This window comes from Strongylocentrotus purpuratus, unplaced genomic scaffold (assembly GCF_000002235.5).
Source record: "Strongylocentrotus purpuratus isolate Spur 01 unplaced genomic scaffold, Spur_5.0 spur5_scaffold_2, whole genome shotgun sequence".
Taxonomy (NCBI): Eukaryota; Metazoa; Echinodermata; class Echinoidea; order Camarodonta; family Strongylocentrotidae; genus Strongylocentrotus; species Strongylocentrotus purpuratus.
Window position 1 is genome coordinate 862,260 of NW_022145605.1, and position 18,735 is coordinate 880,994.

At 37.0% G+C, this 18,735-nt stretch overlaps 1 protein-coding gene across 12 annotated transcripts in view; it reads left to right on the top strand.

The window, feature by feature from the left end:
- LOC100893837 (alanine--tRNA ligase, cytoplasmic) overlaps positions 1-18,735 on the top strand; it is an 89,309-nt gene that overhangs the window by 35,710 nt on the left and 34,864 nt on the right. For 5 of the 12 annotated variants that reach the window (XR_004065130.1, XR_004065129.1, XR_004065128.1 and 2 more), the window contains exons 6-12: positions 2,869-2,956; positions 4,887-5,033; positions 5,849-5,994; positions 9,329-9,416; positions 11,370-11,516; positions 12,332-12,477; positions 18,623-18,710. Coding sequence is in view for 1 of the 12 variants with exons in the window: in XM_030991379.1 (XP_030847239.1) it covers positions 2,869-3,007 (139 nt within the window). In the remaining 11 variants the exon portion in view is untranslated. Of the gene's footprint in view, positions 1-2,868; positions 3,078-4,886; positions 5,034-5,848; positions 5,995-9,328; positions 9,417-10,337; positions 10,368-10,425; positions 10,475-10,532; positions 10,555-10,684; positions 11,517-12,331; positions 12,478-18,622; positions 18,711-18,735 lie in introns of those variants that run through there. The other 7 variants (XR_004065131.1, XR_004065127.1, XR_004065135.1 and 4 more) reach the window with 7 other exon arrangements.

Genomic DNA, 18,735 nt, shown 5'->3' on the forward strand with positions numbered 1-18,735 from the left:
AGCATCAAACTCTAAACTATGTATCTTGCAGAGCGGTCGGTCAAACAAAGAACTCGCGGTGCATAGCAGCCTACACTCTGTGTGCATACAATACATGACTGTGTTTGCAAGGTGTGATTGTATTATTTGCTTTCGCTATTATGAGAGAGAGAGAGAGAGAAGAAAAAGGAGGCAGTTTCAAACTTGAATAATAAATATCTTTGAGATGTGATTTTGTTCCACATACATTTGATCTTGAAACTGAGTACAAATTTGGACGTAGAAATGAAAGAAGTGATGAACTATTTTCCACCCGTTCGCACACCAGTCACCTCTGCTTGCAGAAGAACGTGTGTGCGCGTGCTTACCACGTGTACATGTACGTGTAGGCGCGATTCACATTTTCATAATGAAAACAAATTTACGGATTAAAAAAAGTTTGTGAAACGCCTCGATACAAACTATTTCAAGGCGGACGTGAAACGGCTAACGAGAAGCAAGCACAGTGAACACAGAATCAATGTTATTAACAAAAGTAACGAGAAATAATGATAATAAAGGTAATAATGGTGACACTATAAGTTCTTTGTATTGATAAAACAATATTTATTAAAAATGTCATCCGTTGACGGAGAACTAGAATAAGAGGGATGAATAATGATAAACAATTAATTTTGAGTGGAAAAAATGAAGAAAAACAATGAGCAAGGAAGAAGAATGTGTGAAGTAAAGATTGATAAATAATGATAGAGCAATGGAAAAAAGGAGTAATAAAAGTAATAATAAAAAACACTTATGATAGCAAGGAAAAAGAATAAGGATAATGATTAATTTTATTGTTTAAAATAAGATTAGAAATTAAAGATAAAGGTTAGTTCTGGTAATGCGATTGCATTGTGAAAGAAAAGGTGTGGAATGGATCAGAAACAGTTGATCATGTAGCATGTAATTATTGGTGTGCACTGCAAGGTTCTGGAGTCATCAAAATCATAATAAATTTGGCCGAGTCTTGGTAAAGTAACAAGCACTGTACACAGAAAGCTATATATGGGATATATTGGATAACACACATGGTGTCGGGGCTAGTTCTACCTTGATTTCCTTGTCTTTCTTTGCTCATTACTCAGCCAGTATACATTTTCTTCCAAAATTGTTTGGCACATGTCATTTATTTGTAATCTTGAACATTCAGTGTAAGTTTCGTTTGATTCTGTGAGAATTTTTTTTTTTTTTTTTACCAGAACTGGAGTTTATCTTTAAGTTTGATTATCATAAAATAAAAGTTAATAGTATTATAATTATGCCGGACCTTCGTTATTCAAGAAGCAATTATTATTATTAAAAAAAACATTTTAAAAATAAATTTTGTTATTACATTTACTTTTACTTTTTGTTTGTTTAATATTTATATATATTTTCTTTTTGTTCAAGTTGGTATGTTGTGTCTTTTTGCGTCGGTTTGACCTGTAGTCTAATAACACACGAGTCGCTATCTGCCGAGAGCTAGGACGGGGATTGTAGTTGAGCTTTTCCAAAGGGCCGTCGGAAAATATTGATCGAAAGTCTTCAAAACTCTTAAAAGCCTCGAGTTTTCGACGATCATAAATGCATAGTCTGCCATATTCTCTACTAGATAATTGAATTCATCATAGATCCCAAAGTCAGGAATATCGTCAAACATAAGGGAGGTTTGTAACTATAGTTCACTAAATGAAAATCCTGCCCGTTGTGATTAGCCCACACACACTCACGTCTACTGAGTGACACGGGCCCCGTAGGTCAGGGGCTATGGGCAGGCTAATGTACGCCACCACGGAAGCTAATTTAACGAGTCTTTTCTCGGGTGTATACCGTGGTCAAAACTCCTCTTTTTCTAAGAAAATATTGCAGCTGCCTGAAACTCAGCTTGTTGAATGGCAAGTTGCAAGACATTTCCGGCCAAAACGGAAATTTATATATATATAAACTCAGTTTTGATAGAAAGATATGAATGAAATTTAACAGCAAGAACCGACAGTCTAATACAAGATGCACAGATTCAATATAGCGGTACGGCAAAGCTTGACCGACCTAGTTACTACAGCAACCGCGCATTACGTAATCGCCGAAACTGGCCCATTGATTAGATTTTAGGGTCATGAGGTCAAAGGTCAAAAGTCATGGGGCCTATTATGTATTTTGGTTTGTAAAATCGCTCTGTGGCGGAGGCATTATTTTCGACTGCGCGCGGTCTAAGTTCCAGGCCTATATGATAGAATCCTATGAAAAGAGAAAGAGAGAGAGAGAGAGAAAGAAAGAAAAGAGTCCTCCAACTAAAAACAAAATAATAAATATAATGATAATGATATTAATTGTTTAAAAAAAAAAGAACAAGAAAAGAACAAAGAAAGGATCAAATGATCATGAGTCGTAGCAGTTAGTAGTCTATGAGCAAAGAATTAATTTGGGTATTGGATTCATGTCTGCAAAAGAGCATAGTGGACAGAGTGTTGGTCTTTGAAAGGATTAACCTTGGTTTAGTGCTTGTAAAAGGTATTCTTTTTAATTACTCAGTCTCTCAGATAGGACTTAAAGCTGTTGATTCCTCAGAGCTTCAGAGAATAATAATATACATACTTCATTAGCTAATCGTTACATGATCCAAGCTTGAATTATTAAGGCGTATACAGCTGAATTGGCAGTGACGTGAGGGCAATTGTTCTGATATGTTCATTTGATAGTTCTGTTGTGGGAAGAGCATTGTGTAGTAAAACTACCTTACATCAAATAATAAATCTGCTTACCGTAATATTCCAAATTGTAGAAGAATCTGAGTACAAATCAAATTTTGATTTGTATGATGAAATTGCATCTACAGATGTTGCATTTTTTCCCCTTTCAATTTTTCAGAGCGTATGAAGCACTCAACGTCAAGCATGAAAATCTGTCGCTGATTCAACCCCGATTCGTGGTGCCCCTGCCTCCTCTTCAACCAGCGGTAAGTCTACATCACCACCATAATTTGAAACCAGTCATCATGTGGTTTTAGCTGATGATGAGAGCGACATGGTTTTAGGTGATGTTGATGGAGATGTGGTTTAAGCTGATGATGATGGAGGTGTGGTTTTAGCTGATGATGATGTGAAGGTGGTTTTAGCTGATGATGAGAGTGACATGGTTTTAGCTGATGATGAGAGTGACATGGTTTTAGGCGATGTTGATGGGGATGTGGTTTTAGCTGATGATGATTGGATGTGGTTTTAGCTGATGATGAGAGTGACATGGTTTTAGGTGATGCTGATGGGGATGTGGTTTTAGATGATGATGATGTGAAGGTGGTTTTAGCTGATGATGAGAGTGACATGGTTTTAGCTGATGATGAGAGTGACATGGTTTTAGGTGATGTTGATGGAGATGCGGTTTTAGCTGATGATGATGGAGGTGTGGTTTTAGCTGATGATGATGTGAAGGTGGTTTTAGCTGATGATGAGAGTGACATGGTTTTAGGTGATGTTGATGGGGATGTGGTTTTAGCTGATGATGATTGGATGTGGTTTTAGCTGATGATGAGAGTGACATGGTTTAGGTGATGATGATGGGGATGTGGTTTTAGATGATGATGATGTGAAGGTGGTTTTAGCTGATGATGAGAGTGACATGGTTTTAGCTGATGATGAGAGTGACATGGTTTTAGGTGATGTTGATGGAGATGCGGTTTTAGCTGATGATGATGGAGGTGTGGTTTTAGCTGATGATGATGTGAAGGTGGTTTTAGCTGATGATGAGAGTGACATGGTTTTAGCTGATGATGAGAGTGACATGGTTTTAGGTGATGTTGATGGGGATGTGGTTTTAGCTGATGATGATTGGATGTGGTTTTAGCTGATGATGAGAGTGACATGGTTTTAGGTGATGATGATGGGGATGTGGTTTTAGATGATGATGATGGGAGGTGGTTTTAGCTGATGATGAGAGTGACATGGTTTTAGGCGATGTTGATGGGAATGTGGTTTTAGATGATGATGATGGGAGGTGGTTTTAGCTGATGATGAGAGTGACATGGTTTTAGCTGATGATGGGAGGTGGTTTTAGCTGATGATGAGAGTGACATGGTTTCAGGTGATGTTGATGCGGATGTGGTTTTAGATGATGATGATGGGAGGTTGCTCTAGCTGATGATGATGTGGATGGGGTTTTAGCTGATGATGAGAGTGACATGGTTTTAGCTGATGATGATGGGGATGTGGTTTTAGCTGATGATGAGAGTGACATGGTTTTAGGTGATGTTGATGGGGATGTGGTTTTAGCTGATGATGATGGGATGTGGTTTTAGCTGATGATGAGAGCGAGGTGGTTTTAGCTGATGATGAGAGTGACATGGTTTTAGCTGATGTTGATGGGGATGTGGTTTTAGCTGATGATGATGGGAGGTGGTTTTAGCCGATGATGATGTAGATGTGGTTTTAGCTGATGATGAGAGTGACATGGTTCTAGCTGATATTGATCGGGATGTGGTTTTAGCTGATGATGAGAGTTACATGTTTTTAGCTGATGATGTGGGGGATTTGGTTTTAGATGATGGTGGTGATGTTTTTTAATTGGTCCTACACGAAAAGGCCAAGGCCCGACATGTCAAAACTTCTGCTTTTGGGGGCTAATCACTCCAGGAGGCTGCAACCCTTGCCCTCCTTTTAAATATAGCTTTTTCATCTTCAAAACAAAGTAGTACCCGGAAGAAAAATATCTGGTCCTTTGAAATGCTTACAGCTTTGAACAACCCAAAAAAAATTCTGCCCATGGTGTATAACCCGTTCATAAGTTCTTCTAAACACAACTATTATATCAATCTCTTTACCCGAAGGGCATACAAAACCATTCCATGTCATATCAGAACAAAGGCCTTTTTATGTAGACTCTTTCCCCCGCAGGTACTGAAGATCATCTGGAGTATTATGTTCATGAGTGTGGAGACATCTTAAACCATCAGCATGAAGCTACCGGCACACTCAACAGACGCTAAACACATTATGGAGCATGTCTTTGCACAGGTGTCGGAATTCAAGAAACTCAACCAAGTAAGATCATGAACAGGGAAATTCCCTTTTTGATGAGATATGGGATCATATTGTGTGAGAGCAGTATACCATGTTGGTAGTTTTCATTTAAAGATGACATATTTCTTTCTTGAAATGTTCCTGAACTTTCACTCTGCACTTATTCTTATGCCTCCGCTACAAAGTAGCCGGAGGCAGTATGTTTTCTGGTTGTCCGTCCATCCGAACGTCCCGTTCTCGTGATCGCTTTATCTCAAGAACCAATTATTGGATTACCACCAAACTTTGGTCATGTATGTATTTTGCAGAGCTAATGAAGTGATTAGATTTTGGGGTGACGAGGTCAAAGGTCACAGGGCTTATTACGTATGTATAAATAGCTTGTGATTGCGTTATCTCAAGAACCGATTAATAGATTCCCGCCAAACTTGGGTTCATCTGTACTCACTTATCTTTTTGTTTCAATTTCAATTTCATTTTGTTCATGTTTCCAACAAAACATTACGAAGCAATTATAAGCATTTAAAACAAATGTAGAAATACAATGCTTGTATATGTGTGAACACCTCATGAGATACTAAATTGAAAAGTGCAGTATGCTCAAAACACCCACGTTCACCACAGCATTTGGGAACAAGCTGTATGTTGCATGGAAATTGCAGCTTGTACCTACAGCTGATCTTTGTTATGTAATAGTATTTTTCACTGATAACATTCTTTATTACACTTCTGGGCTCCTATTCACTTTACTTTTCATGGTTTGTCTATTAGGAAAATAGTAAGATATTGAAATAAAGAGAGATGTAATATAATTTGTGTTCTCTTACTTTGTTCAGGCGACTGGAGTGCGTCTATACACAGGGAACGTTGGAGCAGATGATGTTGATGGTGTAGACATGGCTTACAGGGTAGTGGCTGATCATATTCGCACATTGACCATAGCTCTCTTGGACGGAAGCTGGCCAGATAATGTTGGAAGAGGGTGAGTCCTTTTGAATGGATTTTCTAGCCCTCATTTGATCCTATTACAGTCTAATGGTTGGCAATACCTTACATGCCATACATTAAAATTACCTAAAGTTTGGTTCTATTTAACAACACATGGGATACATAATACATGAGATGGAATTTAAAAAACCTTGTTAACACACATATTTATGCCTTAATAATAAGAATAATAATAATAATAATAATATTTTGATGTCTCTGCTACAGCCTAGCCGGAGGCATTATGTTTTCTGGTTGTCCGTCTGTCCGTACGTCTGTTCTTGTGATCACGTTATCTCAAGAACCGATTAATGGATTCCCGCCAAACTTTGGGCATGTATGTATCTTGCAGAGCCGATGAAGTGATTAGATTTTGGGGTCACAAGGTCAATGGTCACATTGCTCATTATGTATGCAAAAACAGCTTGTGATCACACTATCACTAGAACCGATGGACGGATTAGCATCAAACTCTAAACTATGTATCTTGCAGAGCGGTCGGTCAAACAAAGAACTCGCGGTGCATAGCAGCCTACACTCTGTGTGCATACAATACATGACTGTGTTTGCAAGGTGTGATTGTATTATTTGCTTTCGCTATTATGAGAGAGAGAGAGAGAGAAGAAAAAGGAGGCAGTTTCAAACTTGAATAATAAATATCTTTGAGATGAGATTTTGTTCCACATACATTTGATCTTGAAACTGAGTACAAATTTGGACGTAGAAATGAAAGAAGTGATGAACTATTTTCCACCCGTTCGCACACCAGTCACCTCTGCTTGCAGAAGAACGTGTGTGCGCGTGCTTACCACGTGTACATGTACGTGTAGGCGCGATTCACATTTTCATAATGAAAACAAATTTACGGATTAAAAAAATTTTGTGAAACGCCTCGATACAAACTATTTCAAGGCAGACGTGAAACGGCTAACGAGAAGCAAGCACAGTGAACACAGAATCAATGTTATTAACAAAAGTAACGAGAAATAATGATAATAAAGGTAATAATGGTGACACTATAAGTTCTTTGTATTGATAAAACAATATTTATTAAAAATGTCATCCGTTGACGGAGAACTAGAATAAGAGGGATGAATAATGATAAACAATTAATTTTGAGTGGAAAAAATGAAGAAAAACAATGAGCAAGGAAGAAGAATGTGTGAAGTAAAGATTGATAAATAATGATAGAGCAATGGAAAAAAGGAGTAATAAAAGTAATAATAAAAAACACTTATGATAGCAAGGAAAAAGAATAAGGATAATGATTAATTTTATTGTTTAAAATAAGATTAGAAATTAAAGATAAAGGTTAGTTCTGGTAATGCGATTGCATTGTGAAAGAAAAGGTGTGGAATGGATCAGAAACAGTTGATCATGTAGCATGTAATTATTGGTGTGCACTGCAAGGTTCTGGAGTCATCAAAATCATAATAAATTTGGCCGAGTCTTGGTAAAGTAACAAGCACTGTACACAGAAAGCTATATATGGGATATATTGGATAACACACATGGTGTCGGGGCTAGTTCTACCTTGATTTCCTTGTCTTTCTTTGCTCATTACTCAGCCAGTATACATTTTCTTCCAAAATTGTTTGGCACATGTCATTTATTTGTAATCTTGAACATTCAGTGTAAGTTTCGTTTGATTCTGTGAGAATTTTTTTTTTTTTTTTTACCAGAACTGGAGTTTATCTTTAAGTTTGATTATCATAAAATAAAAGTTAATAGTATTATAATTATGCCGGACCTTCGTTATTCAAGAAGCAATTATTATTATTAAAAAAAACATTTTAAAAATAAATTTTGTTATTACATTTACTTTTACTTTTTGTTTGTTTAATATTTATATATATTTTCTTTTTGTTCAAGTTGGTATGTTGTGTCTTTTTGCGTCGGTTTGACCTGTAGTCTAATAACACACGAGTCGCTATCTGCCGAGAGCTAGGACGGGGATTGTAGTTGAGCTTTTCCAAAGGGCCGTCGGAAAATATTGATCGAAAGTCTTCAAAACTCTTAAAAGCCTCGAGTTTTCGACGATCATAAATGCATAGTCTGCCATATTCTCTACTAGATAATTGAATTCATCATAGATCCCAAAGTCAGGAATATCGTCAAACATAAGGGAGGTTTGTAACTATAGTTCACTAAATGAAAATCCTGCCCGTTGTGATTAGCCCACACACACTCACGTCTACTGAGTGACACGGGCCCCGTAGGTCAGGGGCTATGGGCAGGCTAATGTACGCCACCACGGAAGCTAATTTAACGAGTCTTTTCTCGGGTGTATACCGTGGTCAAAACTCCTCTTTTTCTAAGAAAATATTGCAGCTGCCTGAAACTCAGCTTGTTGAATGGCAAGTTGCAAGACATTTCCGGCCAAAACGGAAATTTATATATATATAAACTCAGTTTTGATAGAAAGATATGAATGAAATTTAACAGCAAGAACCGACAGTCTAATACAAGATGCACAGATTCAATATAGCGGTACGGCAAAGCTTGACCGACCTAGTTACTACAGCAACCGCGCATTACGTAATCGCCGAAACTGGCCCATTGATTAGATTTTAGGGTCATGAGGTCAAAGGTCAAAAGTCATGGGGCCTATTATGTATTTTGGTTTGTAAAATCGCTCTGTGGCGGAGGCATTATTTTCGACTGCGCGCGGTCTAAGTTCCAGGCCTATATGATAGAATCCTATGAAAAGAGAAAGAGAGAGAGAGAGAGAAAGAAAGAAAAGAGTCCTCCAACTAAAAACAAAATAATAAATATAATGATGATGATATTAATTGTTTAAAAAAAAAGAACAAGAAAAGAACAAAGAAAGGATCAAATGATCATGAGTCGTAGCAGTTAGTAGTCTATGAGCAAAGAATTAATTTGGGTATTGGATTCATGTCTGCAAAAGAGCATAGTGGACAGAGTGTTGGTCTTTGAAAGGATTAACCTTGGTTTAGTGCTTGTAAAAGGTATTCTTTTTAATTACTCAGTCTCTCAGATAGGACTTAAAGCTGTTGATTCCTCAGAGCTTCAGAGAATAATAATATACATACTTCATTAGCTAATCGTTACATGATCCAAGCTTGAATTATTAAGGCGTATACAGCTGAATTGGCAGTGACGTGAGGGCAATTGTTCTGATATGTTCATTTGATAGTTCTGTTGTGGGAAGAGCATTGTGTAGTAAAACTACCTTACATCAAATAATAAATCTGCTTACCGTAATATTCCAAATTGTAGAAGAATCTGAGTACAAATCAAATTTTGATTTGTATGATGAAATTGCATCTACAGATGTTGCATTTTTTCCCCTTTCAATTTTTCAGAGCGTATGAAGCACTCAACGTCAAGCATGAAAATCTGTCGCTGATTCAACCCCGATTCGTGGTGCCCCTGCCTCCTCTTCAACCAGCGGTAAGTCTACATCACCACCATAATTTGAAACCAGTCATCATGTGGTTTTAGCTGATGATGAGAGCGACATGGTTTTAGGTGATGTTGATGGAGATGTGGTTTAAGCTGATGATGATGGAGGTGTGGTTTTAGCTGATGATGATGTGAAGGTGGTTTTAGCTGATGATGAGAGTGACATGGTTTTAGCTGATGATGAGAGTGACATGGTTTTAGGCGATGTTGATGGGGATGTGGTTTTAGCTGATGATGATTGGATGTGGTTTTAGCTGATGATGAGAGTGACATGGTTTTAGGTGATGATGATGGGGATGTGGTTTTAGATGATGATGATGGGAGGTGGTTTTAGCTGATGAGAGTGACATGGTTTTAGGCGATGTTGATGGGGATGTGGTTTTAGCTGATGATGAGAGTGACATGATTTTAGCTGATGATGATTGGATGTGGTTTTAGCTGATGATGAGAGTGACATGGTTTTAGGTGATGCTGATGGGGATGTGGTTTTAGATGATGATGATGTGAAGGTGGTTTTAGCTGATGATGAGAGTGACATGGTTTTAGCTGATGATGAGAGTGACATGGTTTTAGGTGATGTTGATGGGGATGCGGTTTTAGCTGATGATGATGGAGGTGTGGTTTTAGCTGATGATGATGTGAAGGTGGTTTTAGCTGATGATGAGAGTGACATGGTTTTAGGTGATGTTGATGGGGATGTGGTTTTAGCTGATGATGATTGGATGTGGTTTTAGCTGATGATGAGAGTGACATGGTTTAGGTGATGATGATGGGGATGTGGTTTTAGATGATGATGATGTGAAGGTGGTTTTAGCTGATGATGAGAGTGACATGGTTTTAGCTGATGATGAGAGTGACATGGTTTTAGGTGATGTTGATGGAGATGCGGTTTTAGCTGATGATGATGGAGGTGTGGTTTTAGCTGATGATGATGTGAAGGTGGTTTTAGCTGATGATGAGAGTGACATGGTTTTAGCTGATGATGAGAGTGACATGGTTTTAGGTGATGTTGATGGGGATGTGGTTTTAGCTGATGATGATTGGATGTGGTTTTAGCTGATGATGAGAGTGACATGGTTTTAGGTGATGATGATGGGGATGTGGTTTTAGATGATGATGATGGGAGGTGGTTTTAGCTGATGATGAGAGTGACATGGTTTTAGGCGATGTTGATGGGGATGTGGTTTTAGATGATGATGATGGGAGGTGGTTTTAGCTGATGATGAGAGTGACATGGTTTTAGCTGATGATGGGAGGTGGTTTTAGCTGATGATGAGAGTGACATGGTTTCAGGTGATGTTGATGCGGATGTGGTTTTAGATGATGATGATGGGAGGTTGCTCTAGCTGATGATGATGTGGATGGGGTTTTAGCTGATGATGAGAGTGACATGGTTTTAGCTGATGTTGATGGGGATGTGGTTTTAGCTGATGATGATGGGAGGTGGTTTTAGCCGATGATGATGTAGATGTGGTTTTAGCTGATGATGAGAGTGACATGGTTCTAGCTGATATTGATCGGGATGTGGTTTTAGCTGATGATGAGAGTTACATGTTTTTAGCTGATGATGTGGGGGATTTGGTTTTAGATGATGGTGGTGATGTTTTTTAATTGGTCCTACACGAAAAGGCCAAGGCCCGACATGTCAAAACTTCTGCTTTTGGGGGCTAATCACTACAGGAGGCTGCAACCCTTGCCCTCCTTTTAAATATAGCTTTTTCATCTTCAAAACAAAGTAGTACCCGGAAGAAAAATATCTGGTCCTTTGAAATGCTTACAGCTTTGAACAACCCAAAAAAAATTCTGCCCATGGTGTATAACCCGTTCATAAGTTCTTCTAAACACAACTATTATATCAATCTCTTTACCCGAAGGGCATACAAAACCATTCCATGTCATATCAGAACAAAGGCCTTTTTATGTAGACTCTTTCCCCCGCAGGTACTGAAGATCATCTGGAGTATTATGTTCATGAGTGTGGAGACATCTTAAACCATCAGCATGAAGCTACCGGCAGACTCAACAGACGCTAAACACATTATGGAGCATGTCTTTGCACAGGTGTCGGAATTCAAGAAACTCAACCAAGTAAGATCATGAACAGGAAAATTCCCTTTTTGATGAGATATGGGATCATATTGTGTGAGAGCAGTATACCATGTTGGTAGTTTTCATTTAAAGATGACATATTTCTTTCTTGAAATGTTCCTGAACTTTCACTCTGCACTTATTCTTATGCCTCCGCTACAAAGTAGCCGGAGGCAGTATGTTTTCTGGTTGTCCGTCCATCCGAACGTCCCGTTCTCGTGATCGCTTTATCTCAAGAACCAATTATTGGATTACCACCAAACTTTGGTCATGTATGTATTTTGCAGAGCTAATGAAGTGAATAGATTTTGGGGTGACGAGGTCAAAGGTCACAGGGCTTATTACGTATGTATAAATAGCTTGTGATTGCGTTATCTCAAGAACCGATTAATAGATTCCCGCCAAACTTGGGTTCATCTGTACTCACTTATCTTTTTGTTTCAATTTCAATTTCATTTTGTTCATGTTTCCAACAAAACATTACGAAGCAATTATAAGCATTTAAAACAAATGTAGAAATACAATGCTTGTATATGTGTGAACACCTCATGAGATACTAAATTGAAAAGTGCAGTATGCTCAAAACACCCACGTTCACCACAGCATTTGGGAACAAGCTGTATGTTGCATGGAAATTGCAGCTTGTACCTACAGCTGATCTTTGTTATGTAATAGTATTTTTCACTGATAACATTCTTTATTACACTTCTGGGCTCCTATTCACTTTACTTTTCATGGTTTGTCTATTAGGAAAATAGTAAGATATTGAAATAAAGAGAGATGTAATATAATTTGTGTTCTCTTACTTTGTTCAGGCGACTGGAGTGCGTCTATACACAGGGAACGTTGGAGCAGATGATGTTGATGGTGTAGACATGGCTTACAGGGTAGTGGCTGATCATATTCGCACATTGACCATAGCTCTCTTGGACGGAAGCTGGCCAGATAATGTTGGAAGAGGGTGAGTCCTTTTGAATGGATTTTCTAGCCCTCATTTGATCCTATTACAGTCTAATGGTTGGCAATACCTTACATGCCATACATTAAAATTACCTAAAGTTTGGTTCTATTTAACAACACATGGGATACATAATACATGAGATGGAATTTAAAAAACCTTGTTAACACACATATTTATGCCTTAATAATAAGAATAATAATAATAATAATAATATTTTGATGTCTCTGCTACAGCCTAGCCGGAGGCATTATGTTTTCTGGTTGTCCGTCTGTCCGTACGTCTGTTCTTGTGATCACGTTATCTCAAGAACCGATTAATGGATTCCCGCCAAACTTTGGGCATGTATGTATCTTGCAGAGCCGATGAAGTGATTAGATTTTGGGGTCACAAGGTCAATGGTCACATTGCTCATTATGTATGCAAAAACAGCTTGTGATCACACTATCACTAGAACCGATGGACGGATTAGCATCAAACTCTAAACTATGTATCTTGCAGAGCGGTCGGTCAAACAAAGAACTCGCGGTGCATAGCAGCCTACACTCTGTGTGCATACAATACATGACTGTGTTTGCAAGGTGTGATTGTATTATTTGCTTTCGCTATTATGAGAGAGAGAGAGAGAGAAGAAAAAGGAGGCAGTTTCAAACTTGAATAATAAATATCTTTGAGATGAGATTTTGTTCCACATACATTTGATCTTGAAACTGAGTACAAATTTGGACGTAGAAATGAAAGAAGTGATGAACTATTTTCCACCCGTTCGCACACCAGTCACCTCTGCTTGCAGAAGAACGTGTGTGCGCGTGCTTACCACGTGTACATGTACGTGTAGGCGCGATTCACATTTTCATAATGAAAACAAATTTACGGATTAAAAAAAGTTTGTGAAACGCCTCGATACAAACTATTTCAAGGCGGACGTGAAACGGCTAACGAGAAGCAAGCACAGTGAACACAGAATCAATGTTATTAACAAAAGTAACGAGAAATAATGATAATAAAGGTAATAATGGTGACACTATAAGTTCTTTGTATTGATAAAACAATATTTATTAAAAATGTCATCCGTTGACGGAGAACTAGAATAAGAGGGATGAATAATGATAAACAATTAATTTTGAGTGGAAAAAATGAAGAAAAACAATGAGCAAGGAAGAAGAATGTGTGAAGTAAAGATTGATAAATAATGATAGAGCAATGGAAAAAAGGAGTAATAAAAGTAATAATAAAAAACACTTATGATAGCAAGGAAAAAGAATAAGGATAATGATTAATTTTATTGTTTAAAATAAGATTAGAAATTAAAGATAAAGGTTAGTTCTGGTAATGCGATTGCATTGTGAAAGAAAAGGTGTGGAATGGATCAGAAACAGTTGATCATGTAGCATGTAATTATTGGTGTGCACTGCAAGGTTCTGGAGTCATCAAAATCATAATAAATTTGGCCGAGTCTTGGTAAAGTAACAAGCACTGTACACAGAAAGCTATATATGGGTCATTCCATCGGGTTGGGTCTTTTCAGCATTTTCATGTGTTTGAATGTTTAGAAGCTATTTACTCAAATTTAAATGGAGTTTTAGAAAAATAAAAGTATGTTATATTGAAGAGTAATGTAGTACATAATAAATAAACATGAAAACAGAAACTTGTTCTTCATATTTTTTTTTTGTGAGAGTTTTACTACCGATGTCTCAGCGCTTTTGAGGGTGAAAGTGGTGACATGAAAACATGTCATTTTCATGAACTTATTTCTGGAAAAAAATTCATCATAATGCAATGTTTCCTACTTAAAACATGTCACCTTTAATACCCCTACTATGTTTGAGAAGCTCAAGTGAAATGTGCAAAAAATCGGAAAGTTATTTCATATTGAAAAAACACAATACCGACGTTACCAACAATGTCCTAGGCACTTTTTTCGTAACGGCGGTAATTCTAGCATTTTACACAAATTTAGCAAGATATTTTCTCAGAAAGTTTCATCTTATTAGGAAGGTACAACCCCTCATGAACATATGTAGAAAGAATGACGATTAAATCGGTCGGTAAATATAAGAAAATAATTAATTTACCGCGAAAATCGAGCGCGATGTCCTTCGTAATTTGGTAACGTCGGTGTGAAAATACGGTGTTTGAGATATAAACCAGCCCGCTAGCTTTAGTTTTCGGTGTTAAAATGACCTGCTAGTTATTCACGAATGCGCAGAACATGTTTTTTGCCGGACTGCGACGACCTACCCCTACACTGCAACCACAAACGTGAGAATGTCCATATAACGTCGGGCAGCCATTTTCGCCCGTCAGCGCCCAAATTGGTAGGTAATTTGTTTTTAAAGTTATTTTTATGGCCTGAATTATTATCATAGAAAATGAAATTCCATTTTGTTTAAATGTAATTCCGTTTAAAATTGTGTTATTTATAGCTTAAAACGGTTTCAAAACCATCACGTGTGAGTGAATATGTTACTGTTGTCCCACATACGGATATATGTGTTATAACGAAACATGCAAAATCAATGCCGGACTTTTCCCCTTAAAAAGCTAATTTCTTAGACAGAAATTGAATTTTGTTATAAGAATCCCGTAAATAATGATATTCATGATGTTCCTACACCTCAGATTTTTTCTGACAAGTGTTAAATTAATTAATATTATTTATATGGTGCAATTAATTGTCATTGAACAATGATGGCTAAGCCTAACGAAAAACACAAGTTATTGAACATTGTTTCCTTCAAGTTAGGAAGTTCAATCTGAGACCCGAAATACCAACATTTTGGGCAAAAAAGGGGGTTGGGGTTGAGATAGAGAAGAATAGGCTAAAGGGGGAGGGCACCCCCCCCCCCCCGATTCAATTAATATTGGATAGTGGATACATAATAATGTAATGAGCCTTTTTTTTTTTTAATATAATTTTTATTTTATTTTTTTATTTTTTAGTAAATTAAATAATCATTCATCTGGCTCCCCCTTCCCCCTCATCCAAAGGTTGAAGTGAGGGATAAGGGGTTTCAACACCTTCCCTCCCCCTCCAAATAATGATAAATAACAAATATAATTTTTTAACAAAAATTTATAATTCAACACAAATATTAAACTTAAAAGAAAAATTAAAATGAACAACCAATAATAATACCTACTTCTATTTGGGCATGCAACGAGCCAAAAGTGAGGATGGTGCCTCCCTATCCATCTTGCAATCCTCTGTCTAGTTGTTCCATCCTTAATTCTTACAATTTGATTTTACAACAGATCTAGATAGAAGTACTTGATAATTGCAAACACAACACACGTTTGAAATGAAAAATCACATAAAAAATTTACAGTTTTGTTTTATTTTTATCTCATTTAATATTCTCTACTCATTGGTTTTTATTTATTTCTTGTCATGCATATTTATTAGATTGCTGCATCTATTTCTTTCATGGCTCCTCTACCTCCCTTGAGGATTCAGCTCCGGCAGAGAGAGATCAAGAGAGCAGGCAAAATGACCAGTCATCGAAACCTTCCTGGAAAACAAAGATCTTTCCAATCTAATCACTATTTTGAAGAAGATATAAAGTGATGATTGATATCTATCAATATACCTCTTGTATGAATACTGTTTTTTAATTTACTGATCAAGGGATGAAATATATTTCAGATGACATTTGATGTAGTTTGTCATTTTTCAATGAGTATAAGAGGACAGTTACTCTAATATCATACGGATGTTACTCGGACATGATGTCCGTGTAACATTGGTAACTGGAGGTGTTGAGGTGAATATAGACCATAAATCTTGCAGGTTTCCTTTCAATTGTGTTATCATCTCATTAAATATGTTTCATGCATCAATTAATTAGCACATTTCTTGGAATGTAGCCAAGATTTTCTATGCAAGAGAAAAGATTACCCTTTAGAAAAAAAACATGATCTGAAAATTGCTAGTTCCTCATTTGTTTCATGTTTATAAATTGATATAATGTTGCTGTGTTCAAGTTTTAAGTATTCTAAACTATTGCTCCCATCATCTAAATGTTTTCCACACACAAAAAAGTGGAGTACAGACTGTGACAAAGTTTCAGATCAGAAAATAAATGAGCAAGTAAAAAAAAGATGTCCTTGTAACGTTGGTTTTTGGGTGTGTCTGTTTTTTCATTTTAAATGAAAGTGTGCGAAGGAATACACACAATTCCAGTGGAATCTATTGAAGAATGGGTGTTAAAAACAGGATATAACAATATAAAAATTATTCAACAACTCTGAATTTTGAACCTTCATGTCACAATTTATGACCCAACCCGATGGAATGACCCATATGGGATATATTGGATAACACACATGGTGTCGGGGCTAGTTCTACCTTGATTTCCTTGTCTTTCTTTGCTCATTACTCAGCCAGTATACATTTTCTTCCAAAATTGTTTGGCACATGTCATTTATTTGTAATCTTGAACATTCAGTGTAAGTTTCGTTTGATTCTGTGAGAATTTTTTTTTTTTTTTTTACCAGAACTGGAGTTTATCTTTAAGTTTGATTATCATAAAATAAAAGTTAATAGTATTATAATTATGCCGGACCTTCGTTATTCAAGAAGCAATTATTATTATTAAAAAAAACATTTTAAAAATAAATTTTGTTATTACATTTACTTTTACTTTTTGTTTGTTTAATGTTTATATATATTTTCTTTTTGTTCAAGTTGGTATGTTGTGTCTTTTTGCGTCGGTTTGACCTGTAGTCTAATAACACACGAGTCGCTATCTGCCGAGAGCTAGGACGGGGATTGTAGTCGAGCTTTTCCAAAGGGCCGTCGGAAAATATTAATCGAAAGTCTTCAAAACTCTTAAAAGCCTTGAGTTTTCGACGATCATAAATGCATAGTCTGCCATATTCTCTACTAGATAATTGAATTCATCATAGATCCCAAAGTCAGGAATATCGTCAAACATAAGGGAGGTTTGTAACTATAGTTCACTAAATGAAAATCCTGCCCGTTGTGATTAGCCCACACACACTCACGTCTACTGAGTGACACGGGCCCCGTAGGTCAGGGGCTATGGGCAGGCTAATGTACGCCACCACGGAAGCTAATTTAACGAGTCTTTTCTCGGGTGTATACCGTGGTCAAAACTCCTCTTTTTCTAAGAAAATATTGCAGCTGCCTGAAACTCAGCTTGTTGAATGGCAAGTTGCAAGACATTTCCGGCCAAAACGGAAATTTATATATATATAAACTCAGTTTTGATAGAAAGATATGAATGAAATTTAACAGCAAGAACCGACAGTCTAATACAAGATGCACAGATTCAATATAGCGGTACGGCAAAGCTTGACCGACCTAGTTACTACAGCAACCGCGCATTACGTAATCGCCGAAACTGGCCCATTGATTAGATTTTAGGGTCATGAGGTCAAAGGTCAAAAGTCATGGGGCCTATTATGTATTTTGGTTTGTAAAATCGCTCTGTGGCCGAGGCATTATTTTCGACTGCGCGCGGTCTAAGTTCCAGGCCTATATGATAGAATCCTATGAAAAGAGAAAGAGAGAGAGAGAGAGAAAGAAAGAAAAGAGTCCTCCAACTAAAAACAAAATAATAAATATAATGATGATGATATTAATTGTTTAAAAAAAAAAGAACAAGAAAAGAACAAAGAAAGGATCAAATGATCATGAGTCGTAGCAGTTAGTAGTCTATGAGCAAAGAATTAATTTGGGTATTGGATTCATGTCTGCAAAAGAGCATAGTGGACAGAGTGTTGGTCTTTGAAAGGATTAACCTTGGTTTAGTGCTTGTATAAGGTATTCTTTTTAATTACTCAGTCTCTCAGATAGGACTTAAAGCTGTTGATTCCTCAGAGCTTCAGAGAATAATAATATACATACTTCATTAGCTAATCGTTACATGATCCAAGCTTGAATTATTAAGGCGTATACAGCTGAATTGGCAGTGACGTGAGGGCAATTGTTCTGATATGTTCATTTGATAGTTCTGTTGTGGGAAGAGCATTGTGTAGTAAAACTACCTTACATCAAATAATAAATCTGCTTACCGTAATATTCCAAATTGTAGAAGAATCTGAGTACAAATCAAATTTTGATTTGTATGATGAAATTGCATCTACAGATGTTGCATTTTTTCCCCTTTCAATTTTTCAGAGCGTATGAAGCACTCAACGTCAAGCATGAAAATCTGTCGCTGATTCAACCCCGATTCGTGGTGCCCCTGCCTCCTCTTCAACCAGCGGTAAGTCTACATCACCACCATAATT